The following is a 27,200-nucleotide window of genomic DNA, read 5'->3' as shown; positions in this document are numbered from 1 at the left end:
CAGGAGAATTGGCAAGTTAAGGTCCTTAATGAGGCCTTCGTTTAATGGCAGGCAAACGCCCCACTGCTGAGCATGCCCACCGACCGAAATATCGCAATGCCGCGTGCTGACGTTGGCACACTCGCACGACATTTTAAGCGCTCCACCACCCGCACATCAGCCGGAAAATTCTGCCCACAGTATCTGTGTAAGAAGACAATCATTTTCATCTTCTGATCTTGGCCACCAAAATAAAAAAATACATATAATAATCTTTGAACTTTTTTATTTAAGTACTCATTAAATCCTATTCATTGACACTAAATAGAGACGTATTGCGTTTTATTCAATAAAATAGATGCTTATTTTAAAATCTGAGACTTTCATTACTCAAAGGATTAAACAATATACAAATTACTTTTGTTTTATGAGAACTAGACATTTGCAGCTTTGTTCTGCTATACAAATTCAACATCAAGTGTCAACAATTTCTGAGGATCTATTTTACAGCAGTTGGTAAAGCAGGTTGTCTGTATGGCAAAGCTTTGGGCATTCTTCAGTTAGTCTGTTCAGTTTAAATTTGAACGACTGCCCTGAGACTTTTTGATTTCTGATTACCTCGGATGTGGCAAAAAGTAGATTTCACTTGATGCTTCATTAACTTGAGTTGGTCATTGAACCTCTTCTTTTCCCATGTGTTAAAGATCCATAAACTTCTACAGACATTGAAAGCCCATGAATAACCATAACATATTGGAAACCCGCAAATTAAAATCACATTGAAAATTCACTTCTCTGCAAATATTTCACAAGCAGTGGGGTCAAAGGTATCAGACATGAGTTTGGACTCATTTGGTACGTGCTGGCAAGTATTAAATTTGTAATCAGCTGTTTTCACAGAATAAGGGTTATTGTCCCAATGCTTTTGGGGACACACCGATACCCAGAGACAGACACTTAGCAACAAGAAGGCTGGATCTGAGCCATTTAAGAAACTAATGGAAAAATGAATGACAATGCTAGCTAATATAGATGTACGGTGATTATATCATGCCTTTTTGAGAATGTGCTTTATCACAAAAAACTACAAGTGATGTAGAATCAGAAGAAAAGGTAATAGCAATAGAATTAGAAGTTTTCCTTGTTAAATATAAAATGCACTCCTCTCAGATCAGCAGATGAGTGGGCGATGCTCATCTTGTTTAAGGTTTTAGCCAGAGCCTCTGGCCCACAGAGGAAGACTCCCACGTTAGTGCTGTAAAATAAAAGATACCACTTTCAATAATGCCACCTTACTTTTTAAAGACAAACTCTCTTCTATTTTTCCACTTAGATTGCTACTCCTGTTTACTATTTAGCTGGGAGGGTAACATTCAGGGAACACTCATAACAGCATCATCGCAGTGGCCAACAAGCCAAGTGTTTCTGCAGCGTTCTGGCTCGTCCTGTCCTTCATTGAAAACGTGGTAGCCATTTTGTGCTGACAGCGTTCCACAAACGGCCATGAGATGAACGCCCATTGGTAATGATTGGGAGAAAAAATGTTGGACAGAACACTGGGGTAACTTCTCACTTCTGTTCAAATCTTTAACATCCAATATAGGCAGATTGACTTCATTTAAGCTTTTCATCTGAGGAAAAGCATATATAGAACAATTCAATAGACCCTTATTCCTATACCAAATGTCAATAGTGCCTTTAGTCTTTTATTACAGTCAAACTCTTAAAGCTTAATGTCTTGTTGTATAATACTTTCAGCTATTAATGTTTGTTTAAAGTTTCTTTTTTAAAGTTATCAGTCTCTACAGTGATCGTAACAATAGTTCTAAAGAGTATGCAGGGACAGAGGGTCCTGGGGGTGCATGTGCATCGATCTGGAAGGTGCCAAGACATATTGAGAGAATGATTAGCAAAGCATATGGGATTTTCGGCTTCATAAATAGGGGCATTGAGTACAAAAGCAGGGAAGTTATGCTGATCTTTTTTAAGCACTAGTTAGGCCCTAACTGGAGTATTGTGTCCAGTTCTGGTTACCACACAAGGAAGGACATGAGGGTCCTTGAAAGGGTGCAGAAGAAGTTTACCCAAATGGTTCCAGGGTTGGGGGATTTTCGTTACAAGGTTAGGTTGGAAAAGCTGGAGTTTTCCTCCTTGGAGCAAAGGAGATTGATGGGGGATTTTATAGAAGTGCAAGCTACAGGCAATATTTTAGCATAAATGAGGCTGTTGCAATATCAGTAATGCTCTGAATGTACAGTAATGCATGGCTGGAATCTGAAATAATGCTATTAAATCTTATGACAATACAGTTGAGTATCAGTCTTTTTTTTATAACTTGCAAGGAAATGGAGATTACATTTACTTTAAAGGGAAAGCGTTGTTTAAGCACTCATTGGCTTTATTTAATTTTGTCACTTTTCAGCTTACATTCCTTATAGGGTAAAATGAAAGTTATGTTTGTCTTCCCTCACTGCTGCCTAGCAACTATATCACAGAACAGTAAGTTATTTAGAGATTGATGTTCAACCATGAAGAGGAATACCGAAATGCTTTAAGTGGAGAGTATGATAATGTGAGGTCACGTATTAATAAAGGCTAGAAACCATAGTAACAATAAAGATGTAACTGGATCATTAATACAATTTTCAGAATCTTGTTTTCTTTCAGAATTTTAATAGAAGTTTTGTAAAAACTAAAATAAGCCAGCACTTCAGGTTCAATTGCTCTGTTCATAGACCTACCTTGGATGTTTGGTTGCAATGCTTTTGAACTCGTTCTCCCAGTTTGGTCTCCCATACAAAGTTTTTTGTTTGAGTCCTGTGATGACGTCCGTTTGGGCTTCATGGTGCATGGCAAAGTGAGTGGCCTAACGGGTGAAAATAGGATTTAACATCTGCATTACTGTCCATCACAGAATGGAGGAGCAACAGTATGTTCCAAAAATATACAAATGGCTAGGACTAATTCACTAAGACACTGCAGTATAAAGAAAATGGATAGAGAGAATAGGGTAAAAAGATGCTATTGGTGATATAATCAAGCAAGTGCTTAAAATGTAATATCAATTCCTTTTTAATTTGATTAAACTAGTGGAGAAAGAAATCTGATACAAATCATGTTACCAATTTGTGTGCTAATTTCATGAACAATAATTTCTATCCTATTGTCTGATGGAATTGGATAATACTTCAAGGCTGACACATGAGCAGAACTACTGACACTGGTTACCACAGAAAACATTTTCTGATGAAGGGTCATGCCTGAAATCGGTAACCAATCTTTCTTCTTTCAAATGCTGATCTACCTGTAGTGTATTTTCAACATTTCCAAAATTATACAAAATAAATTTTAATTCTTAAGATCTTGCTGTGTTTTGCTCGTGATAAGCAATGGACATGAAATTTTATAAGGACAGAAGCACAATGTCATCTACATTTCAATATGGTACTCTATGTATAACCTGGCATGTCTCTTTAAGGTGACAAAATCTAAAAGTTGTGTATAATACTGAGGTTAAGATCTAGAGAAATAAGCAGAAAATGACAGGCTTTCCTTTTCTCATATCATTTAACAGATGCAGGACATTTTGTGAGGGGTCGGGAAACAACTAAAAGTCACGGTCCATTTTGAAACCAATGGTATAGGTAGGAAAAGGCTTGAAGTCTGGCAGGCACCATCTCAGGATCTAGGAAAAAGATTAAAGAAAAGGACATCAAGGGTGGTGAGTTCTGGATTACTTCAGGTTTCCACATACTAGTGAGTACAGAAACTGGGTGTTAGTGCAAGTGAATATGTGGCTGGAAAAATGGTGCGGGAGGGGGTAGGCTTCAGGTATCTCAGGCATTGGGCCCAATTCTGGGGCAGGAAGAATCTACTCAAGCCAGACAGATTAGTCCCAGACCTTTGAGGTTCAATGTTCTCACTGGGAGGTTAACTAGTGCTTTCGGAGGAGGTTGAAATTAATTTTGCAGTAGGTAGGGAACAAAGACATAGCAGCACAAAGGCGAAACAAGATGCTTTTAAAACTAAGAGGGACAAACAGCAATAAAGAATAGTGTTGAAAGAGCAGGAATTTGAAGGGACAAAAAGCAAAGCAGACTAGCATGGTGTTGGAATGCATGTTGTTAATGCAAGGAGTTTTACAAATAACCTTGATGAACTGCAGACACAAGTTAAGAACATAAATGGAAGGAGTAGACCATACGAGCTTACTCCACCATTCAATACAACCATGGCTAATTTTCCATCTAAACTCACCCGTCCCGGCCTCTCCCCATATTCCTTGATTCCCTGAGAGAGCAAAAATCTGCCTATCTCAACTTTAAATATGATGCAGCATCCACAACCCTCTGGGGTAGACAATTCCAAAGATTCACAACCCTCAGAAATTTCTCCTCATCTCAGTTCTAAACCATTGACCAACTGTGCTCTATATTCTAGGTTCCCCAGGCAGGGGAAATGGCCTCTGTGTCAACCCTGTCAAGTCCTTTGAGCATCTTGTAGATTTCAATGAGATCGTCTCTCATCCTTCTAAGTTGCCATATGGGGCTATGATAAAATGGTTATAACAGAGGCCTGGCTTAAAAGTGGGCAGGACTGGGAACCAAACATTCCTAGCTTCAATATATTCAGGAGGGAAAGGAAAGAAAAAATGGCAGGGATTGGGGGTTTGGTGGCAGTATTGATCAAGGAATAATATTACAGTTCTACAGAGATACGATATACCAGAAACTTCAAAGCCAGAATCAGTTTATTTAGAGTTAAAGAACAGAAAAGGGGTTATAGTTGCATGGATCATTCAGGCACAGAATAAACTAGGCAGAATACAGAGCGTGCAGAGGGAAATTAAACAAGGAATTAAGAAGGATAAATAGACAAGATGAAAAAATGTCAGAAGCTAACATAAAAGAGAACCCAAAAATTCTTTAGCAACATTTAAAAAGTAAAATGATAGTTAAAGTAATGCAGGGCTGAATTGGGACAAAGAAGGAAATTCCTTTGTGGAGGCGGAGTGCAAGTCTGAGGTACTAAATGAATACTTTGCATCTGTCTTCACAAAAGAAGAGGTTGAAGTTATTGCTGCAGTAGAGGAGGAGGAAATAGAGATATTGGATAACATAAATCGGATGGACAAAAGGTGTTGAAAAGTCTGGTGTCACCCAAAGTAAATAAATTGCTTGATCCAGATGGAATACATCCTAGGTTGCTGAGGGAAGTTAAGGTGGGGATAGCAAAAACCCTGCCCACAATCCTTTGACCCTCCTTGGATGTGGGGCTGGTGCCAGAGGAGTGGAGGATTGAAAATGTCACATCCTTGTTTAAAATAGGAAAGAGGGATAAAGCTTGTATCTACAGATCAATCAGTTTAATGTTATTGGTGGAAAAACTATGAGGGATCATTGAAAAGGACAAATGTTTACTTGGAGAAGCATGGATTAATAAAGAAAGCCAGCACAAGTTTGTCAAAAGCAAATTGTGTCTGACTGACCTGGCTGGTTTCTGTGATAAATTATCAGAGATGATTGATGAAGATACTGCAGCAGATGAATATATGGGCTTTTAAAAGGCATGTGATAAAGTACCAATATTCAGACTTATTTGTAAAAGAGATGCACATGTAAAGGGACAGTGGTAACTTGAGTTTTTAATTGGCAAAGGGATAGAGCAAGAGAGTAGTGCAGATCAGATATTTTTCTGAACAGAGAGAAGTATGCACTGGATACTCCCGGCTATCAGTATTGAGACCATTTCCTTTCTTGTTGTATATAATTGATCTGGACTTGGGTTGAGGAAATTTTAGCGAGAACATTTTCAAAGTTTGTGGATGATATAAAACATAGCAATGTAATAAGTAGAGGAGGATAGTAAAATTTCAGGGGGATGTGGGTAGAGAGGTGAAATGAGAAGTCACATGGTAGGTGCAATTCAATACTGATATGTCTGAAGTGATGTGCTTTAAGAAGAACAAGATGGAAAGGCAGCATAATCTAAATGGTACCACTTTGCAGTGGGATGCAAAAGCAGAGAGACCTGGGGATGCAAGTTCATAAATGGTTGAAGATGGCAGGGCAAGTTGACAAGGCATTTAAGAAAGCACTTTGGACACTTGACATGGCAAGTAGGTATATTGAATACAAAAACAAGGAAGTTACGCTAAACTTTTATAAATCATTGTTTAGGCCTCAGATGAGGTATTATGTATTGCTTTGGGCATCACTGTAGTGGAAGGATGTCAAGACCTTAAAGAGGATAGAGAGGAGGTTTGCCAGGACGATACCAGGAGAGATGGCATTCCATAGGAATTTTCGAAAGACAATTGGACATGAAGAGGACTAGTTGGGAGGGTTCTGGAGGAATTAAATTGGACAGATCTTTCAAAAAATTGGCACACGAATTATTGGTTAAATGGCTGCCTTTTGTGCTGTAAGATTCTATGGCCAGGATTTCCTGTTGGGCGAGTGGGGCCCGCTCGCTGACACATAAAATGACACGGGATGATGTCAGGCGGAACTCCCAATGTCACCGCGCCCCATTTCAATTTTCAGGTCAGCGGGGGCTCAGCTGTGTGTCTGCCAACCTGTCAATGGCCTATTGAGGCAAGTGACAAAGTCATTAAAATAATTAGTATACCTGCCCATCCAATCTTAAGGTTGGCTGGCAGGCTGGGAGCCCTGGCGGACTTTAGAAAAAGCAGGAAAGCTCATCCATGGGTGGGATGAGGTTTCATGTATGTTTATAAATTTTTAATAAAAGTGAAACTTACAGTGATGGACAGTGTCACATGAGGGGACATGTCAGGGAATTTTTTTTTCTGCTTTTAACATTTTTTAATGTGTAGCTGATTTCCCTGAGGCAGCACTTAGCCTCAGGGAGATGAGTGCGGCTCAGGGAATCCCCCCCCACCTCCCTGCCCGCATAGTGAGTTCATAGCACTTCCTTGCGGATGTCACGCTGGGCGGGCCTTAATTGGCCCGCCCACGTAAAATGGTGGCGTGCCCCCAATTGGGGGCGCCGATTGGAGGCGCGCTTTCATGCGCCCACCCCTGAACTTACCCTCCGATGGGGGGAAAATTCTGCCCTATGATTCATAATGTTTTTATTATGTGATGTGACCAGACATTCTCCATGTGACAGTTTCTCAAGGTCATATGTGTGGATAAATATATGAAAATTTACCTGTGGTTTAAAATTTATTTGATTTCAACAACAAAAAGCCCTTGAGGTTGGCTGACTGGTTTACTGGAAATTTTCAATCCTGTAATATTTGGGGAAGTTTGAAATTGCTAGGCATAAGAACTTTTCTTAGTGAAGATCAGAGCTAAATCTACCCACATGGTCAGAATACATGAGTCAATTTGTTACATTTATCCACACAGCCTTAGCGATGTAAAATTACTAACATAACAGCTGATTTTGACATGGAAAGTATGCTGTTACACACTAAGTAAACAGTTAGCTAAACTCCTAAGTCCTTTGTTCCTACTTTTGCTTTTCTATGCTCTTACTGAACATAACCTTTGTAATAATGCATTAACCACCAAAGTATGTACAATGCATTAACAAATACACTGATGGCACATGCCTTATTAATGTTAATGATCTCTAATATGAAATTAAGCAAAATCCTTGTGAATCCAAATGACTTGCAAATATTATGATTTGTTTATTTCACAGAAATACCATGATACTAAAGTAAGCATTAGTGTCATTCCACTACGCAGGGGTGCAGTGTCTTGGCTGGGGGTGGGGTGTCTAGAGCCAGGCAACACAGTTTCCGAACGAGGGGGCTGGCCATTTAAGACTGAGATGAGGAGGAATTCCTGCAGTCAGTGGATGTGAATCATTGGAATTCTCTGCCCTAGCGGGCTGTGGAGGCTCAGTCATAGAGTATCCTCAAGATTGAGATTGACTGATTTCTACATATTAAAAAGATCAAGAGATATGGGGATAGTGCAGGAAAATGGTGTTAAAGTAGAAGATCAGCCATTAACTCATTGAATGGTGGAGCAGGCTTGAAGGGCTGAATGGCCTACTCATCCTATTTCTTATGTTCTTATGTGTCTTCATACACTAATGCACTCAACAAATTACTTTCCACAATAAAAAACGCATTGATCAATTGAAAGATATTTATAGATTAATATGGTGAATTACACAAATATTTAATTAGTGATACTATGCCAGTGGCTGAATTATTTGATATATGATAAGTTATGCCTGGATGGGGATTATTAGCAGGAATCCTAGTTGTACTTTCCTTTGCATAGCTCTGGAATGCACAGGCTAGTTGTAATGAATCCACTGCCGCCCTGATTGATATGGGCTAATTTAGCACAGATTGAAGATCAGAGCTAGGATTTTCCCCCTCTGTGCAGCTAGCATCAGGAAGCCCAATGAACCACTTAAGGTCTCTCTTGGCAAGATAAATATTCTAACCAGTTTGGTCATTACAGGACAAAGGAAGAGATAAACAAGAATCCAGATACTTTTTTTGGGTCATCTTTCCTTGATAAAGCTTTGTGGATGAGTTTGATATAAATAATAAATAATTACCTGATTTTCATCCCATCCAGTGAGATAAATGTTATAGCTCAGGAAATCAGAATTGCCTCTTTCAAGCATTTGTGACTCAAGTGACTGGAGGAGGTCAGCAAACCATTCAAAGGCACTGGTTTCTCGGCATAGCCAATAGAAGTAGATCTAAGAAAGAAACCAAGATCTAGAATGTTTTATCATTGTGTAATTTTTTTTACCTTTCACAAATTTATCAATATCATTTTTCTCCAACTCCTTTCATCATTTCAGCTACTCCTTCGCCCTATTTGTCCTAGAGCACTAACCATCATTTTCAACTTATTAAAGAAGACCAATGATATAGATTTCTACATCACAGAACTGTTAAATGTCTAAAAAAAGGCAAGAGATTCTCGTTATCTTACCCAGAATGCATGTGCTTTCCTCAGTAGTGTAGACTATGCCCACAATGATCAGGAGAAACATAAAGTCTTCAAGTATTCTGGGTTTAACTGAACTGAACATTTCCTGGTACTACTTTGCACTTATTTTATGGTGATTTTATTTATCTAAAACTGAGTGTTTTTTACAAAACAAAAAGCAAAATCAGAGTATATTGCAGAAAACAGAGACATTTTGCCAAAGCTTTTCATCTTGCACTTGTCAGGCCAACAGCAAGAATACCAAATTCCAAACAATCACACATACTACAGGAAAAAGGTGGTGCTGTTTGGTTGGCAAGTCGACTCTGATTGGCTGAGGTGGTGTCATGGAGAAAGCAAAGTGAACTATAAGCTCCCCATGCTTTCGGGTAATCCAAAAAAGGTGCATGGCTTGAACATATTCCTTTTGTTTGCAGAGAATGGGTCCCTGCATACAAATGTATGTTACTTCTAGCAGGCTTAAATGATCCATGATAGGAGCTTGACTGATTATCTTAAATTAGTTGTTAGTGAAGCTATTAGCACACTCAGGATTGTTCAGCAAGTGCTACCTAATCACAGAATCATGTCTGACAGTATATGTTTGTTTTGGATTTTGCAAATGTGGACTGGCTGAGTAGTTTGGACTCTGCCTATGACGAATAGCCTTGCACCTTTCTGGAATTACCTGGGAGCTTGGGGAGCCTATAGTTCTCCATTGCTTTCTCCATGGCAATGCTTTGGCCAATCAAAGTCGAGTTGCCAACCAATCACCCATTTTCTCCTGTGGTATAAGTTGTGATTGTTTGAAATTTGGTATTCTTGCATTAGTCCTGATGAGTGCAAAATAAAAAGCTTTGGCAACATGTCTCTCTCTTCAACTATATTCAAGTTCTGTACTACCAAGAAAATAAGTGTACTTCTGGTAGCCATGCAGCTATTTATTAACAAGCATAAAATGACATATCTGTGCAAGAAGAATTGCCATATGAGACCTGACAAGCTAAACAAGGGCTTTCAGTGTAAGGTAAGGAAGAAAATTAATTTAATTTTTGGGATGTACAATTGTGGTGGTGAAAAGTGATCATCAATGTTTTTCAGAATCTAGCAATATATTTAAAAGTATCAGGAGAGACAGTGGGAACAGGCTCATGGACAGGGGACTGCAGCAATAATGGATTTTTTATTTATTAGTATGACCTTGCAACATTAACTACGAATATATCTTAAGCGATACAAGAAACTAATTAAAATTTAGTCTAAAGAAACCAATGAAGAGACAGTGACTTGCATCCTCGAATACGCTGGTGGGAGCTGTAAACTTCACTCCCAGGGAATGTTTGGTTATAAATAGAACTGAGTAGGGCTGATTTTGAATGCCTTCCCTTGCTGTAATGGCCTCAAAATTGAGTTATTAGCCTTACCACCTAAATAACACCAGTGGCATGATTGGATCCATCTTAAAAAAGGCCTATCACCCTATGACATCAAAACCCTATAATATATATGGGACTTCAGTTGCCAATTTTAGGTAGTAATTGGTCAGTGTGTGGGCAACGGAAGAGCAGATGCCTTCTAAGAGTAGGCGTTCAATTATTTTTGTAGGCCTCTGAGGAGCAGGAGAATCTCTCTAAAGGTTCCCACTTTCTGTGATTGTGACCCTTCCCCAACAACTCTTCCCTCCTCCCCTCCCCCCCCAACACCCCAACTTACTTTTCTAGTGGGAGCTTTAGACTGATTCTTAGGCTTCAGTCTGGTGAAATACATTAACCTGCCAGTATTGTTTGTTTTTATGCCTGTTTGGTTCCCTGAGGCTTACTTAAAAATGAAAGTAAAATAGACAGGCCAGTTTCTGCCTGTCCAAATTCAATAATCCAGTCTGAAATATTCTACCTGCTCAATTTCTGGCTCTCCAGGCTTGGAAATTTTGCTGCTGATTTCCTTCCTTGATCTCCATCTGGATGGTAGTCGGGCAGAAGGCACCCTGTCATGACCTTAACCCTCCTATCTTCCTGAATTAGATTATTTCTCCAGAGGCAGATACCCAATATTAGACGTCTCTACGCTTTCTTACGCTGCTGTATGTCTTTTTTGTTTTTTTTATTCATCCACAGGATGTGGGCTTCACTGGCTGGGCCAGCATTTATTGCCCATCCCTAGTTGCCCTTGATAAGGTGGTGGTGATCTGCCTTCTTGTTTGGGGATTAAATGTTTGGGGATTAAAAGTGTGCCAAGTGCTTAGCAGAGGAACATTGTCTCTTTAATGACAGCAATTAATTTTCATTCACCTTTACCACTTTTATTCTAACCAGGCTGTCAGGTCACAGGTTTATCACTCCTGTCAGGAACCCAGGCACAACTGAAGAGCTGCCCTATGAGAGCCATGCTGCTACCAGAAACATGATCGACAAAACAAATTATGTGCTCAAGAAATCTACGACTCCCTGGACCATTCAGAAGGAGCTTTGCGGTACAGCCATGAATGGGTATCTGACTTGTGGCCATTTGAGATTTGATGTTAACTTTCCAATAATGAAGTATCAATCCTTACCATGCCTGGGCAACAATGCATATAAGAAGAGGGGGATGCAGTGGAGAAAAAGTAGCATTGACCACCAGTGCCCCTGATTACCTGAATCTCTTAAAGACGTTAACCATTCCCCCCATCCTGTCTAGAACGATATACTGTCTGTCCCACAACCCTTCTAAAACTGTCTTTGCCGCTACCATCCAATTGTCTTCCTCAGTCTGGCCCTATGGGTCTTGCCCTTATTTCACTGTGAATATCAATACCAGCTCCAGAAAAAAGAAATTTAATCCAAAAACTCAATTCCATCTTTGTCTAATAATAAATAGGAATTATTATGAATCAACTTTGTGCAACCTTTTAGTTTCTGTCTCCAGTGCTTGTTTGCCTATCCTTGTGCTCCTATTATTTCCTCAGTCGCTACAGGAGGTGAAAAGCTGCTGAGCTTCCGCTGAGAACATTTCAGGTAGTTGTGGTGAGAAACCATGAGCAGCTGTCTGCCCATGTTTTGGGTTGATCAAATTTCTTGGCCCCACAATTCTAGAGGAACTTAAGATTCTTGCTGCATTCTTTTACATCAGTTGTATTTCACACTGCCTTCAGACTTATTTTTATTTTAATTTACAAACCTTTGAATCTAAAGCAAATATCAATTACATTCTGCTAATCAATGCATGCAAGCAAAATAGATCTCCCTCAGTACATGCGCTCATTGTGCGATTACCTTTTTCAGTTTGAGATCAGGATCAGAGTGAGTGTACCTGTACCAGACCGATTTGAGGATGGATGCAAAGGGAGTAACTCCAATTCCTGCTCCAACAAGGACGGCAATTTCATAGAGAAAGACATCCTCACTGGCTGTGCCAAAAGGACCATCAATTGCAATTCTGAAACAAAAAGGTCATGTTTAAAAAATGACCCTGCTAGTAATTGTAATCTCTTCAACGTATCTCAGGTTTCAGCAGGGTCTCTCAAAGAAACAGAACACATTGGTGCTGAGAAGGTCTTAATGGTCAGTGTCTCTGTTAAAGCAGTGGAAAGAGGGATTTCAGAAAAATGTATTAGTCAATGTATCCTGCAGCATAATTTCAGGGTCACTATGTCAGGACTTCAGAGATTTAATTGTGAATTTGAATGCCTGGTTGGAAAGCTGGAGGGAGCTGCCAAACCTCCCCCGTAGGAACCACTGTGGAGGGGCAGAATTTTCAGGTTGGCAGGCAGGTCCGGGATTGGCCAGCAAACAGGCCACTGCTTGCGATCGGCCCCCGACTGTGGTTTCATGCTGGTGGGCCAATTAAGGCCTGCCCAGCATGAAATGTGGTTCCCCACTGGCCAGCAAGGGCCGGGTAGAGGCGGGGGCCTGGCGGCCACCGGGTCCAATGGTGACCCGGTGGCCAATTTAAAAACGGCCCAGGCAGCCCCTTGAAGGCTGCCACGGAGAAACATCTCTTTGGTCTCTCATTACCTAACATGATGGAGTTGAGAGCGGCTGGAGACTCCAGGTGGGAGGGCAGATCAGGTGGGTGCTTGGACCACCCCCTGTTTTTTGGATGAGTGCCTTGCGGTCTTCCTGGAGGAGGAGACTGCCAGGAGGGACACACTTGTCCCCAGAGATGGGAGGAGAAGGCCACCCCACTTCACAAAGAGGGCATGGGAGGAGGTTGCAGCGCAAGTTAGAAGCCATGATGTGGTGCAGCACACATAGGTGCAATGCCAGAAGAGGTTCAATGACCTGCTGTGCTCAGGAAGGGTGAATACCCCATGTTGGCATGGGTCAGTGGGCACAAGTGTTAAGGTGTGGATGTCCCCCTGTGCACCTCAGGGGCACTAGAGTTTGAGTGCCAACTTTGAATGACACCAGAGCTGGCCAAATGGGTGATCCCTGACTGCTTGGATTGAGTGCCTTGCAACTCGAGGGTTGAGACTTGGGTGTGCCCTGTGAGGTGGCCTTCAGCTGGGGTCAGCCAGGCTGCAATGGCGCTGCAGGCAGAGAGTGGACTAATCAGTGCTCCTCTGTCATTTCAGGAGAGGACAAGCCATAACCAATCAGAGGGGTCACGGACAGGCGGAGGCCTGCCCAACCTGCTGCTGCTGACCAGGTTCAAGCAGGACACCCTTGAGCTGGAGAGTTGGCAAGAGGGTCTTCGTGCCATGGAGGACTGTTGTGGAGGAGTCCATGTGGAGCATCAGCACTGCGTTGACCCTCGTGGCCGAGTGCACTGCCTCCTACGTTGAGGGAGTGGCGATTCATGGAGAGGCAGCTCCAGGGACAGAATCAGGGGTTCCTGGGGTTGTGCTCAGACATGCAAGCCCTCACACAGGCACTGAGCTCAGGTGGTTTGTGCCAGTATGGGAGGTGGATGAGGCACTCAGTATCCCAGCTAGGTGCCCATCCTTCAGTGGTGTGCAGGGAGGTCCAGAGCGACCTCACGTTGGCGCATGAGCTGCTTGTTATCTCTGCGGGCTCCTCTCAGGGCATTCTGGATGACGGCAGCAGCTCCTCCACCCCTCTCCCAGTGACCATGGCATCTGATGAGGCTGCGGCGACTGGGGAGATGCCAGCCGTGCCATTGGCTGCTCCATCCCAGGCGGGACCAGCACAGGCTCCACTGGCCAGAGGATGACCACCAAGGTCATCAAGGCCAACAAAAAAGCAAGGTCAGCAGGCTGTCTCCAATGCCGCTATCAGTGAGGGGGTGGGGTGGGGGAGCAACGAGACATGGCGCTCGCAAACATAAGTTTAAGGCACCACGAGCACAAAAGGGACTGTTCACGGGTGATCTTCTGTTCAGTTATATTTGGTTTATGTATCTACTGGTGTGGACATCAACACAAATAATGGTCCTAACAATGTGATTTCAATGTGTCAATAACATTAAATTTGCTTTTGTTATGATGGCCTGAGTATGCTTCATCTTTTATTTTTGGTGCAGGGTATGCCAGCACATAATGGGTGGCTCTAAACTTTATTACACAGGCACTGAGTGGACTTTGGGTTCACATGATGGGGTCATTTCTGTGATCTTGGATGGAGGTGGCAGCCCTGGCATGGGGTAGGAGTGGTTCTTTGGCAGCCTGGCTGAAAGAGTGTTGGATCAAGGCATCCCTGGTGTCTCTGCCTCCCTGGAGGTTACAGAAGTCTGCCTCCATGCCCTCAGCATTCTCCTCACCATGCTCCTCTTCTGACTCATTATTGGATTCATCCTATGTGGCCTGTGGAGCTGCATCAACATCCTCTTCCTTCAGTAGGTCCCCCCTCGCCAGTGGAGAGGCATCATAAGTCACCTTTTCAATGGATAGCCTTTGTTACCCAGAATCCATCCATCCAGTCAGACTGGAGCAAGGAAGAGCCTCAGCAGCTGCAACTGTTTCAGGATGTACGCCTCATGCGAGCTGCCTGGGTACCTTGCACAGACTTGCAGAATCTGCATCCTGTGATCACACACTATCTGCACGTTCATGGAGTGGAAGCCCTTCCTGTTGACGAAGGCACCGGGCTCCCTGCTGGCTCCTTGATGTGAGCAGTCGATTGCATCCTCGACGCGGGGGAATCCAGCAATCACTGCAAAGCTTCTGGCTCGCTCAGCCTGGCTGGCCTCGTCCATGTGGAAATGAATGAAAGTCAATACCCGCCTGAACAGAGCTTCTGTCACCAGCTTGACACAACTGCTGATTGGGGGTCTCCACACAGATTCCCCAGTGACCCCTGGAAAGAGCCAGATGCACCAAAGTTGAAGCCACTGGCATGGGGTGTCCACCTGCACAGTCGGAGCTGATCTCAGGCCCAATCATCTGACAAACGGAGGTCACTGTCTCCCTGGAGAAGCGGAGCCTCCTTCGGCACTGCACCTCGGACATATTGAAGTAGCTGCATCGCCACCTGTAAACCCTGGCAGCAGGATAGTGGCATCTTCTGTGACCCCTAACGCCTTGGAGTACCTGCTGATCCTGCGCTCCTTGTGCTTTGGCCTCTCCTCCCTCAGGTCGCTCCCCTGGAAGCTGCATTGGGACACCTGGCCTCCTCTCCCTTCTGCCCCTCTCTTCCTCCTCAGATGAGGTGCCACCAGCAGAGACCACAATCTCCATTGCCAGGGTCAAAGAAGGCTGTCTGATATCTGGAAAGGTCCACATGGTCTGACACCTCTGGGGGCCTTGGAGACACCAATCCTGAAATGAAGTCTGGCAATGCTAAGAATGAAGCCCCGAACAGAGATGAAGCTGTCAAGTACCAATAAGCAACCAGCAGCAAACTATCTCCAAAACTCCTCACTACTCACACTGGCAATGCTGCTGATACTTTTTATCCTGCCCATGGATGAGTTTTGCAAATTGTCGGCTGCCTGCCTGCCTATTTTGCCTGTGCAGTGAGCGCAAAATCGCACGGGCAATGTAAAATACAGCTTAATTGCCTTTTTAATGGCCTTAACTGGCCTTGTAATTGGCGGGCACAGCTCCAACTCCCGTGTGCGCCCACCGACTGAAATATCGTGTGAGTGCACGATGACGTCATCAGGCACTATTTTATGCTCGAGCAGGTTGGGAACATGCCTGCCCGCTCAGTGAAAAATTCTGTCCCGGTCTCATTAACATCCCCCTTCCCAGCCGTAATTCCCCCCGATCCTCCAAAAGAGGTGTAAATGAACAGCTGGCTAGCTTGCCAATAGGAGAAGATTGAATAACCCAGGGACCATCCGCCAACACTCTAGTAAGTCAGAAGGGTGGGTGGAGTGGGGGAGGGGGATCCGCAAGACTCTGAGTAGGAAGGCTCAGAGGGAAGGAGTGTCTGGAGGTCCATACTTTCCTTCTGAGGTCCAGGAGAAAAAGATTGTATTTTTTTACTTACCTTTTGGAGCCTCTACTGGATGTCAGGAGTGTACCTCTGGTCAAACTGGCTGCTCAGCCCATTAGGCCATTAAAATTGCTTCAAAGCTCGTTGAGCAATAGGATCTTGATTATTATACATTAATGAGGCTGTGGTCTAGTTCAGTGTTAAATTGGGTCGATATTGGAGTAGGGAAAAAGACTGCTCAATTTTAAAACCTGCTGCCTGGTTTCCACTGGGTGTTGTGAATTAAACTCCCTCATTGAGCATCAGAATGAATTAAGTATAACCTAGAACTAACCGAATTAAATGCCAAAGGAATGATTTTATAATCCAGTGTTCTAGGTTAACATTCTCATGAAGAGGGCAACTTGGTAAATCACAAGTATTTGGCTTGTGATTCCCAGAGATCCACACCCTGTTAGCACAGCTTCCTACTGGACTGGCAATTTGGGGAAATAACTCCTCAAATATTTATTGAAATTTGTACAGTAATTTAATTTCTAAGATATCATACTGACTAGCAGAAATAATATTAATTGCAATACTGCGGGTTGCTAGTTTCCTTACCTGGGAAGTTTCCATGCTTCTTGGAATTCTTTTTGATCTCCGCCACATACTTTGAACAAACTATCTGTCCAGTCTCCCACTCTTCTCACATGGATGCTGAAGTGATCTTCCTCTGGAGAGGAGGTCAATGTGAAAGGGTGCCACTCCAGCCTCGAAACCTTTGAACATTGGACAAAAACATACTGGCCAACCTCCATCTTAAAACCTCGCTTCTTCATCTGCAGCTCCAACACTTTAGAGGGATGGGTAACAACCTGTGGATAGAGACATATTGCAACAACTGTTTGTCCAAACAACAATGAATTGTACAACTAAACACAACAGCAAGCAATTTTTGGTCAATTTTAAGTCTTTTAAAGTCCTTGCGCAATATAAATTTAACAGTAGAGAATTTGGTCAGCTGTCTCTGCTGTGTTCCTTCCTTTCACTAACCCACCTGGCCAAACTTCCTCCAAAGTTCTCCCCTGCCTTGGCTCTGGATTTGCATCTTTCTTTAATTTCCCTCCTATCTTCCCTCATGCCCTCTTTGAGCTTATCTTGTCCATGAGACCCACCTCCTGCTCCCTTGGTGTTATCACCCCTAAAATCCTGACCAGCCAACTTCCTCTCCTGGTTCCCATGTTGTCTGATATTATTAATGGTTCTCTCTTTTAAGGTGTTGTCCCCCTCTGCTTTAATTCTGCTATCATCAGCTGCCTTCTCAAAAAATCAACTCTTAACCTCACCTGTCTTTACAAACTACTGTCTCAACTCCAGCCTCCCTTTCTTCTCTAAAGACCTTGAACATGTTCTTGCCTCCAAAATCCAGCCCAGCTTTCTCAGAACTCCATATCTGAATCCCCCAGTCAAGTTTCTGCTCCTGTGTCAGTACTAAAATTACTCTTACCAGATTGACAAATAACATCCTATGTTTCTGTGAAAAGAGTAAGCTTCCCTCCTTGTCCTTCTTGACCTGCCTGCAGCCTTTGATACAGTTGACCACACCATCCTCCTTGAACATCTCTCCTCTGTCATCCAGCTGAGTGGGACTACTCAACCTGGTTCCATTCTCATCTACCTAATCGTAGTCAGAGAATCATTTGCAATTCTCTCTCTTCCTGCTTCCGCACCATTACCTCTGATATCCACAAGGATCTATCCTTGGCCCCCTCCTATTTCTCATCTACACGCTGCCCCTTGGCAACATCACCCAAAAGCGCAGTATTAATTTTCCCCATCTGACTCCAAGGTGAGTTTCCAACCTAATTTTCCTGACATCGCCACAAATGCTTATTTCCACTTTTGTAATGTGGCCCAGCTTCACCCCTGTCTTAGCTCATCTGCTGCTGAAGCTCTCATTCATTCCTTCATTACCTCCAGACTTGATAATTCCAATGCATTCCTGGCTGGCCTCCCATATTCTATCTTCTGTACTTGATGTCCCAAAACTCTGCTGCCCATTCCCCTCTCACACTTCCTGCTCACTGACCTACATTGACTCCCAGTCAAACAACGTCTTGATTTTAAAACTCTCATTCTTGTTTTCAAATCCCTCCATATTGCCCCTCCCTATCTCTGTAATCTCTTTGAGCCCCACAACCCTCCGAGATATCTGAGCTCCTCTAATTCTGGCCTCTTGAACATCACCAATTTTAACTGTTTCACCATTTGTGGCCATACCTTCAAATGCCTAGGCCCTAATCTCAGGAAAACCCTCCTGCAACTCTCTGCCTCTTTACCTTGCTTTCCTCCTTTAAGAAACTCCTTAAATCTACCTCTTTGAGCAAGCTTTTATTCACCCGACCTAGTATGACACCAAGCCACATGAGGCAATATTTTGTTTTTAATGCTCCTGTGATGTGCCTTGAGATGTTTTATATTAAATGTAAGTTGTTGTTGTTGCTTCAAAACGAATAAGAAAATAAATTGGATTTACATATTGTGCTGTTGAGTATTTATTAGTTGGAGTTTTTGAGTCTATTTTAAAAAAATACATTTTCTGTTCTTTTTCTTTCTCTATCGTCAAGTAATGTAGCTTCCAAAATCGCAACAGAGGCTGGGCAACTGCTTCCATTCTAAAACTTACTGCAAAACGACGCAAGGGGTGTGCCAAAAGCAATTATCCCTTTGTTTTCCCCTTGGCAATTTCTGTAGGGAAAATTCTACTTGGCGCCTCTTCAGAGCGTCATGGCTTAGCTCATGTATTTAATGTGTGGAGAATTGTCAGCCGATAACACAGATTTTAAAATTTTATGATACAATGCACTGCTTTGCACACAATTTTCCTGGTATGTTTTCTAACTTTCAATCCAGTTCTGGAGATTAAAAACAAGGGTGCTACCTCAAAACATTTTCATATTTTTCCATCTCTTCTCATTTCAAGTGTCAGCTATCGAGTGGAAATGCTGCACACTTTCTAATGAGCCTCCATTGAATATATACCTACCTTTGTGATGACAACTTTCTGGTGCGATCGCCAAAATCGGACGAATCTCTCGCAGACGTACAAGACCATCGGACCCACCACCCATTCCCAAGTCTATAAAAAGGATCAGTTTGTTTAGGCAGAAAAGTGTGAATAGTTTAATGTCTCAAAGAAATATTATCATTAAAAAAATGAACCAGACATACGTACCTTTGGTGGATTCCCTGAAAAAACAGGCTCAGGACACTTTGTGATATTCCCCCATTCCTTATAATAATCCTTGCAATAGGTGGCATTATGCTGCTTCAGGCTGCTATCTGTTTGACCACGAACAATTTGCCTGAGTGTTTGAAGCGAAAGACACATTCTTTGTGAGAAAGTTTTAAAGAGGCTTTGAACTTGTTTTTTTAAATTAAGTGAAATACCATTGAGCCCTGTCTTCTATTTTTAGGACACCTTCCTACAGGTCTGCCTGGCATATGGCAGTTGCGAGTGAATAAGGGAGTGGATCAGTTTGTGTGTGCACTTTGGGATTATCCATAAAGGTCGGAATCATCCCAGATTTGCACTAAGTGCAGTAGCAGACGGGTGCTGGCCACAATGGTGAGTTTTCACGCCCTGAACCCATAGCATTACATATGCATTCTTGGCGAACAGCCGTTTCCATGGTGGGTGGGCTCTCATTTGCCCACCATGCCATCACCTCGCCACTACATCACGTCAGACACCACGTTTAAAGTACAGCTGCGCTCCGTGCTTCCAGCCCAGGACTTCAGCAAAGAAGACATGGCCCCAAAAGGCAAGAAGACTGCAGCTCTTGGATGCCGTGGGGGCCCGCTGTGATGTCCTCTACCCCAGTTCACATGTTCACTGGCATCTCACTCACTGTCCTCACATTTCCATCAGGCCTCATCTCCTCTAGAGGCTTCCTCCTCAGTCCTCACCATCTTGAGGTCACTTGCCTAGATCCTGGGATGCCCTCCTTCTTCTGTACAGTTCGCATCTTGCAGCCTCTTGTCTTGCCTGAGACCACTTGTCCCCCTTTCCCAAGCAAGACCTTGCCCTGTAGCCATTGAAAAGCCACCCACATCTGGCTGATCTGGTAGGTAGAGACCTACCCGTGAGCCCCCCTAAAATTGATGTGGTGCTGCCTGTGAAGCCTGGTGCTGATGACTGCGAGTGCTGACTGAAGCAAGGAAGGAAAACAAACCTTGAAGTCCCGAAGTGCAGCCCGCCAAGTGCATACCTTACATATGCTGTTGTGAAACTCTCGGCATGTTTTCCTGTCAATGTGGGTGGACGATCCAGTGGTGGGGGATGAATCCAGTGGACTGGCCTTATAATGATATGCTGATGTATAACAATGAGGTTCCTGATGTCCGAAAGTGGGGAACGTGGCCCACATTGACGAGCTGAGTGGGCGATCGCAAACTGGTTTCACGGCGTGGTGAAACCGATTTTTGGCCTTCTTGCCATATTGTCCATTCACATCACCGAACATGCCTGATGCCAGTGGGCACAGAAAATCCCAGCCAAAATCCTGGAAAGAGCTGTAGCCACATTTAACTCCTATTATTTGTTTATTTGTTGAGGGCTGGTAAGGGACATTTCACATTCTTCAGTGATGGTTTTTTTCCCTTTTAAATGTAACAAATACACTAATGAAATTTGTAACTTCGGGTTAGTTGTTAGCTCAGAAGACTACGGGTTCAAGTCCCACTTTGGGTGTTAGGCACATAATCTAAACTGACATTTCAATGCTCCAAAATGCTCATTGCTGCATGGAATGGAGCCAATTTTCTCCATTAATTTAGCTAGGCTTGGAGCAAATTGCTGGTTGTGTCTTTACAAATCCTCTGATTTGCAGTGGCCCCACAACATGCACCAGGCAGTTTGTATGTATAATCTTCAAATGCTCAGCAATGTCTTGCAAAATGACATGACAAGGTATTGGCATCATTTGCCATTTGCCTGCCATTCAAACTCCCTCTCTTGTTTCAAGGCAAACAATTCTCCCTGCCATTCAATAGGCCCCAGGAAATACATCTTGTGCAAGCAGGGTGGAGATACAAGTTTGCACTTATACCACATCTCGCGAACATGTGTGAAGTATAGGGAATGAGGGAGAGGGAAACTTATCCTGCAGCCTTATCTGTTAAACTGAAGCCCATTCTGCTTAGCCAGGTGGATATTAAAGATCCTGTGGCATGTTTTGAAGAGCAAGTAATTTCTCCTGTGTGCTCACCAGCATATGTCTGTCAACCAACATGACCAAAACAGTTTAATTAGTCATTCAACTCTGTTTTTCTGCAGAAACATATAATTGCAGTTCCATAAGACCGTGAACTATCGATGATGGTGGGCATGATTCAGCATTCATTATTTTTTAACATATCATATGGAGCTGTGCAAGTTGTCAATGATAGAATCACTGGATACGTCAGCTGATACTTGTTGCCAAGAACATGTTTAGCATTTACTAGATGTGTTGCTATTCCAGTTGTGTCATCTGAAAAGCATTTAAAGCAATTAAGAAACATGGCATCTCAGTTGTTGTGTAATACAATTTCCGTATACAATACATACCCAACTCCATGGATCACAAGCCCAGCAAAAAAGATCACAAAAAGGTGGTGAGTGTACCAGAAGACTTCAAAGTATGACCTCCTGATTATTTCTGTTGACGATGTTATCATCAATATCAGAGCCAGAGTGATGGCAACCCCACTCAACCCAGCCAAGGTTGTGAATGCCACTTTAGTGGGATTCTAGAAAGAAAAGACAATAAATGTATAAACAGCATCTTGACTGATCATTGAAACAAAAAGATAAAATTTGATGTTTCAGAAAGTGTCAGCACAAAAAATTAAAACACTAAAGGTGACTATGCCACCAGTGGCAGGATTGGAAAATCCTGGCCTATGGGTGAGAACTTGGTCCTGCCAGTTTTTGTCATTATGAGAGCTGTAAGGGTTCCAAAATGGCACCCATGGTCTGTGTATACATTCCTGATATGAAGGGTGCCAAAAGATGTTAGCATTTGGTGAGCATCCGCTGGAAGTATGCAATGCAGGGAGATCCTGATGACAGTCAGTGTGTGACGCTGATTTGATGCCAGCAGTGCCATTTTGGAGCTCCACACTCTCTCTTAAGATTGCAAACATTAAGCAACAGGAAGGAAATCCCCACTGAATTCTATTTAGAGGGATCATCAAAGACTTACAGGTTCGTTATTGGTTGATATTTAACTGATGCTACAAGTCTACAAGTGATTGGTGCTTTCTATAATCGGTTGAAGTTTGAAATATCTACAGGGAGAAGTACGCCAGGTGCTGAAGTAATTTTTGTTACCTCAAGGCTTCTGCAAAAATCAATTGAATCCCAACATGGGTACACTAGTAACCCTCCCTTTTGGAATAAAACATAACAGGGAGAATACGCAGAGATCAGGCTGAACAGGACATGCTGCTAGAAGAGGAAGGAGCAGGAAGGGGAGAAGAGAGGCCACATTCATCCAGGGCATTCAAGGAGCAATTCTTCAAACTGCAATGACCAATGTTTGAGATGACTGTACTTCAGTTATCACTGAAATTTATCAACTGCCACATATATTTCCAATCAGAGATTCAGGACACTGTCAGTGGCTTGATAGTAACATTGGCCATGAACCTTTATGCAGCTGTTTCCTTCCAGGCTGACACTGGAGACATTAGCAGCATCGTGAAATTTGCTATCCACTATTGCATAAGGGAGGTCACTGAGGTTCTCTATTCAAGGACAGATAACTTCATTTCATTCCCTCTTGCTAGAGACAAGCAGACAGAGTGAGCACAAGGGTTCGCAAGGTTTGCAGGCCTCCCCTTGGAACGGCAAGAGGATGAGGATGGGGAAGAGGGAGGGTGAGGAAGGGAAGCTGCAACCTAAACAGCCCCTTTCTGCCTGGGCTCTACTTTAGAACTAATTCAAGTACTATGCCAATAAATACAATTCCAATTCTCAATTCATCAACAGTGCCACCAATGGCCTTAAAATGAGATAACCTCTGAAAATAGGAATTGAGTTATGAGATTAGCCTGTACCCGTTACTTCTGATGCAAGAAGCTTACGAGCTTTGTGTTACCTGTTCATTTTTAAATTATTATAGTATGCAGCCAGTGCAAACTTTTGAGCAGTGGGGTTAAAATTGTGAGAGGTTAGTAACACTTAAAGCTAACCTGCACCTTTGGCAGCAGTAGGTCCTGAAAGCCACTGTAAAACAAATCTTGCTGTGGGAAGCACATGAGAATGTGAAGGGTTTTCAAAATTCCCACATTTTTCATATCATCAACAAGGATATGTCTTTTGGACTTTTACCTGAAACCAGACAATGAGAGGGGACAGAATATGCATTCTTCCCTTTAAAACAATCAACCCAGATAAAGACTTCATCTTACATGAAACTAAAGCCTATCAAAAGCTTGCATAAATAATCACTACTAACTACTAAGGCAGGAAGACAACAATCAATGCAACCCATCAATACTCCATATATACAATGGCTTTCAGTTCAAGACTAGTTACGGGGGCAGGAAGACAATGATAAACATCATGTGAGCCCATTAAAAACAACGAGACAACAAACACCTGAAGAAGCCCAAATCAGACAAAGAACTAACCTTGATTTGGTTTCAGATAAGAAATTCGAAAAAAAGTATAACTGGGCCAGGAGTGACAAGGGGGAAAGGACACAGGAGGGTGAGCAGACTTTAAACAAGGAGCTGAGCCAAGCGGAGGAAGGAGATCTGGAGGTTTGCAGGCAAACAGACAACATCACGGCGAGGGGCAGGGGGTGGCAGGTTCAACCGAAGACAACAAGGCCACAACCGCAGCCCTCCACGAAGATTGACCACCCACAACTGCGCCCTCCACCCAACTGAAGAACCTTCGCAGATTCCACAGACCAGGACCACGTGGGGACGGCAGGCCCCAGGGGACACAAAGAGCGTACCCCAAAACTGCAACTGGCTTACCTGGCTGGATTTCGAACTGTCAAGGAACCCTGGTTGGTGAGCATGATCCCTGACCTCACCTAGTTCAATTTAGTTAGGTTATGGGGGTGGGACAAGGGTAAGGGAATTAGTAGCGTGATTTTCCCTCATTATGCCATGTGTTCCCCATTCTTAACTAAGTGTACTTTGTAAGATAAAAGCAAAAAACTGCGGATGCTGGAAATCCTGTTGAAGAGTCATATGGACTCGAAACGTTAACTGTGTACCTCTCTGCAGATGCTGCCAGACCTGCTGAGTTTTTCCAGGTATTTTTATTTTTGTTTTTTACTTTGTAAGTCTGTATAATCTCAGTAATCCGAATGTTATAAGTTCATTTGTGACTTCAATAAACACAGTCTTTTTTCTTGCACCAAAACCAGTTGTCTGCTGCACTTTGTCACAACCCCCAAATAAGTCCAAGGTCTAGGAGTGGGAGTGATTCGGACTGCTCAAAAGTCAGAGGTGAAGCTGACGCACACCACTACCCCCTACAAATGACACAATGTGGCAGAGAGCAGACGTCAAGATTTTCTCATACTGTACTAGAAGCATTTGAGTACGAGTTGGAGAGAAGGAGAGATGTTCTCGATCCTTCGGGGGACAGGAGTCTTACCAAAGAAACTTTGTGAAGACAGTAGGCTGTGGTGGTCAATGCCAGCAGTCACGTCCCAAAGAGCTGTTGCAGTGACACAAAGAATTCAGGGTCTCATTTGAGTAGTCAACATCAGTGAAAGTATCTTCAAATGCCTTATCCCACCAACTGGGCCATTCACCTCACACACAGCTTACTGTATCACACTTCCATCATTCCTCTAGCACCAATCCCTATCAATCACAACACATAGCTAACATTCATAACTGGCAAATGGAATTTTGGCCTGTATTGCTAGAGGGTTGGAGTTTAAAAATTGGGAAGTCTTTTTACAACAGTACAGGGTGTTGGTGAGGCTGCACCTGGAGTATTGTGTACAGTTTTGGTCCCCGTATTTAACAAAGGCTATACTGGCATTGAAGGCAGTTCAAAAGAGATTCACTAGGCTGATTCCTGGATTGAAGGGGTTGACTTATCAAGAATGGCTAAACAGGTTAGGCTTTTATCCATTAGAGTTTAGAAGAATGAGGGGTGATCTTATCAAAACGTACAAGATTCTGAGGGGGCTTGACAGGGTAAATGTTGAGTAGATGTTACCACTAGTGGGGGAATCTCAAACTAGGGGACATAGTTACAGAATAAGGGGACACCCATTTAAAACTGAGATGCGAAGGAATTTCTTCTCTGAGGGTAGTGAATGTCTGGAATTCTTTACTTCAGAGAGTTGTGGAGTCTAGATCACTGAAAGTATTTAAAGAGGAGGTAGATAGATTTTTGAAATATTGGGGAGTTGAGGGCTATGAGGAGCTGGCATGAAAGAAGAGTTGAAGCCTGGGGCAGAGCAGCCATGATCTTATTGAATGGTGGGGCAGGCTTGAGGGGCTGGGTGGCCTACTCCTGCTCCTACTTCTTATGTTCTTCTGTTCTGTTCTGTTCTGATCTGACAGGCATTGTCAGCTTGCTGGATTAATACTAATGCAGCCCAATTTATGGGCCAGCCCCAGGCCTCTTGGTTCAGACACATGTTGAAACTTCATCACCACATTCAGGCCGGAAGCTGGGTGCTGACGAGTTTTTATCCCTTTCTTTCAACCAACTGTAAGAGTCCTAAACAAGGTGAATGTTGGTCAATCTACCAAGTGCATTTTGACACAAAATGACACCAAAGTCTGAATCAGACTCTGCAATGGATGTTGCCCTCTGAGAGTTGCACCCTCAAGAGAGCTTGTGGTAAGCTGTGCAGCAAACTCACATCTTCCCATTAGAAAGACTATTGTCTGGAGATGATAAAAACAGTAGTTTGTGGAAAAATGGAAATTCTATCACTCTTTTGTATAATATCTGCTGAAATGAGAACATTGCCTTTAAAGGTTAGCAACTATTACAGCATCTAACAATGTCTAAGCAATTTGTCCACTATGTGTAGTGAATTTTCAGTTACTTCACATTGATAGAACATTGATAGACATTGATAGAAAATTAAAGCTTACCGTCTTAGTGGTTCTAATTGGATTCAGATAATCTCCATTTCCCACTTTAGACAAAGCAGTGTTAAGTGGTCCACTTTCGCCCAGCTGACAGTCCATAAATCGCTCAATGTTGAATAAATGTGCAACGATGTGAATGGCTGTGAAGGAAGTGATGCAAATCTGTCATAACCTTGTAAAAATACTGCCACACGTAGGTGAAAACCAAGACTAGCGGGATTAATTTATTGTTCAAAGCGATTGTGCATTGTTTATATAATAATGAGCAATATATGGCCAATGGAGTCAGCTCAAACCATGGTTCTCAATCCATTAATAAAAGTTTTTATATGCAAATCTGATACATAGTCAGCATTGGCACAGTCTGATTCTTTGCTGTCTAGGGAAAATTGCACTCATGATTTTTAAAAATAGCACTTGCAGTTATAAAATAGCACCAAGACTGAAGCAATGTTATAATCAAGTACTCAGAACTATTCTTAACCTTAACATTGAACTTGTAACATTTGACAAGAGTTATCATCTTCCATTTTTCAATAACATCACTCCTTTTAGATTGCTGCTTTGTGGAACTGAAGAAATACTGAGCAGAGAACAATGATGTCAAACAAAAGTTAAATACTGTGGATACTGGAAATCTGAAATGGAAGCAGAAAATGGTGGAAACACTTAGCACGTCTGGCAGTATCTGTGGAAAGGGTACAGAAATAATGGCCCCATTATTCACAGAGTTAGGTGTGTGCAGGTGAGGCCAAAAGCAGCTGAAGAACCTAAAAGGTAATAAAGGACATGAAGGTCCTGATGAATCTAACAGCAGTACCTCATTAACATTTTAGCTTCATTTCCTGCCTGGCAG

The 27,200-nt window shown here is 42.8% G+C and overlaps 1 protein-coding gene across 2 annotated transcripts in view; it reads right to left on the bottom strand.

The window, feature by feature from the left end:
• Positions 1-248: 248 nt before the first annotated feature.
• LOC121290888 (cytochrome b-245 heavy chain-like) overlaps positions 249-27,200 on the bottom strand; it is a 48,570-nt gene continuing 21,618 nt past the window's right edge. For both annotated transcript variants that reach the window (XM_041211915.1, XM_041211916.1), the window contains 9 exons: positions 26,348-26,484; positions 21,825-22,006; positions 19,449-19,578; positions 19,260-19,352; positions 16,835-17,088; positions 12,167-12,329; positions 8,533-8,679; positions 2,721-2,845; positions 249-1,234 (listed from right to left, as the gene is read on the bottom strand). In XM_041211915.1, coding sequence (XP_041067849.1) covers positions 1,108-1,234; positions 2,721-2,845; positions 8,533-8,679; positions 12,167-12,329; positions 16,835-17,088; positions 19,260-19,352; positions 19,449-19,578; positions 21,825-22,006; positions 26,348-26,484 — 1,358 coding nt within the window. In that variant the 3' untranslated portion in view covers positions 249-1,107. The remainder of the gene's footprint in view (positions 1,235-2,720; positions 2,846-8,532; positions 8,680-12,166; positions 12,330-16,834; positions 17,089-19,259; positions 19,353-19,448; positions 19,579-21,824; positions 22,007-26,347; positions 26,485-27,200) is intronic.

The sequence above is a fragment of the Carcharodon carcharias genome, chromosome 18, assembly GCF_017639515.1.
Source record: "Carcharodon carcharias isolate sCarCar2 chromosome 18, sCarCar2.pri, whole genome shotgun sequence".
Classification (NCBI taxonomy): domain Eukaryota; kingdom Metazoa; phylum Chordata; class Chondrichthyes; order Lamniformes; family Lamnidae; genus Carcharodon; species Carcharodon carcharias.
Note: the sequence above shows the minus strand (reverse complement) of the source record. Positions and strands in the feature narration are given on the sequence as shown.